The 305-nt window shown below is 43.9% G+C and overlaps 1 protein-coding gene across 1 annotated transcript in view; it reads left to right on the forward strand.

The window, feature by feature from the left end:
* Window positions 1–305, forward strand: part of LOC119588331 — an 11,807-nt gene that overhangs the window by 2,943 nt on the left and 8,559 nt on the right. The window contains exon 6 of the mRNA XM_037937022.1: window positions 130–221. Within this exon, the coding sequence (XP_037792950.1) occupies window positions 130–221 (92 nt within the window). The remainder of the gene's footprint in view (window positions 1–129; window positions 222–305) is intronic.

Genomic DNA, 305 nt, shown 5'->3' on the forward strand with positions numbered 1-305 from the left:
CTTATATGGCGTAATGCCAATGGCATTTCACAATTATTTCATGATCAATATTACCTTCGCACATACACAGAATAAACAGCATAAAACACATATAATCTATCGTTCCTGATACATTCTCTTTATTTCCAGTAATTTGGAACTGCTAGTGTGGTATGGCGACGACTATGGCAAAGCGCTACAGTCCCGCCGGGAAGCCGAGGCTGGCATGCACATGGCTGACGGTAAGGCCTTCAGGATCCGCCAGAGCCTTAGCTGCACTCTCGTACACTTTCGTTGCTGTCATGTACAGGAACATTATTATTGTA

This window comes from Penaeus monodon, chromosome 23, assembly GCF_015228065.2.
Source record: "Penaeus monodon isolate SGIC_2016 chromosome 23, NSTDA_Pmon_1, whole genome shotgun sequence".
NCBI lineage: Eukaryota > Metazoa > Arthropoda > Malacostraca > Decapoda > Penaeidae > Penaeus > Penaeus monodon.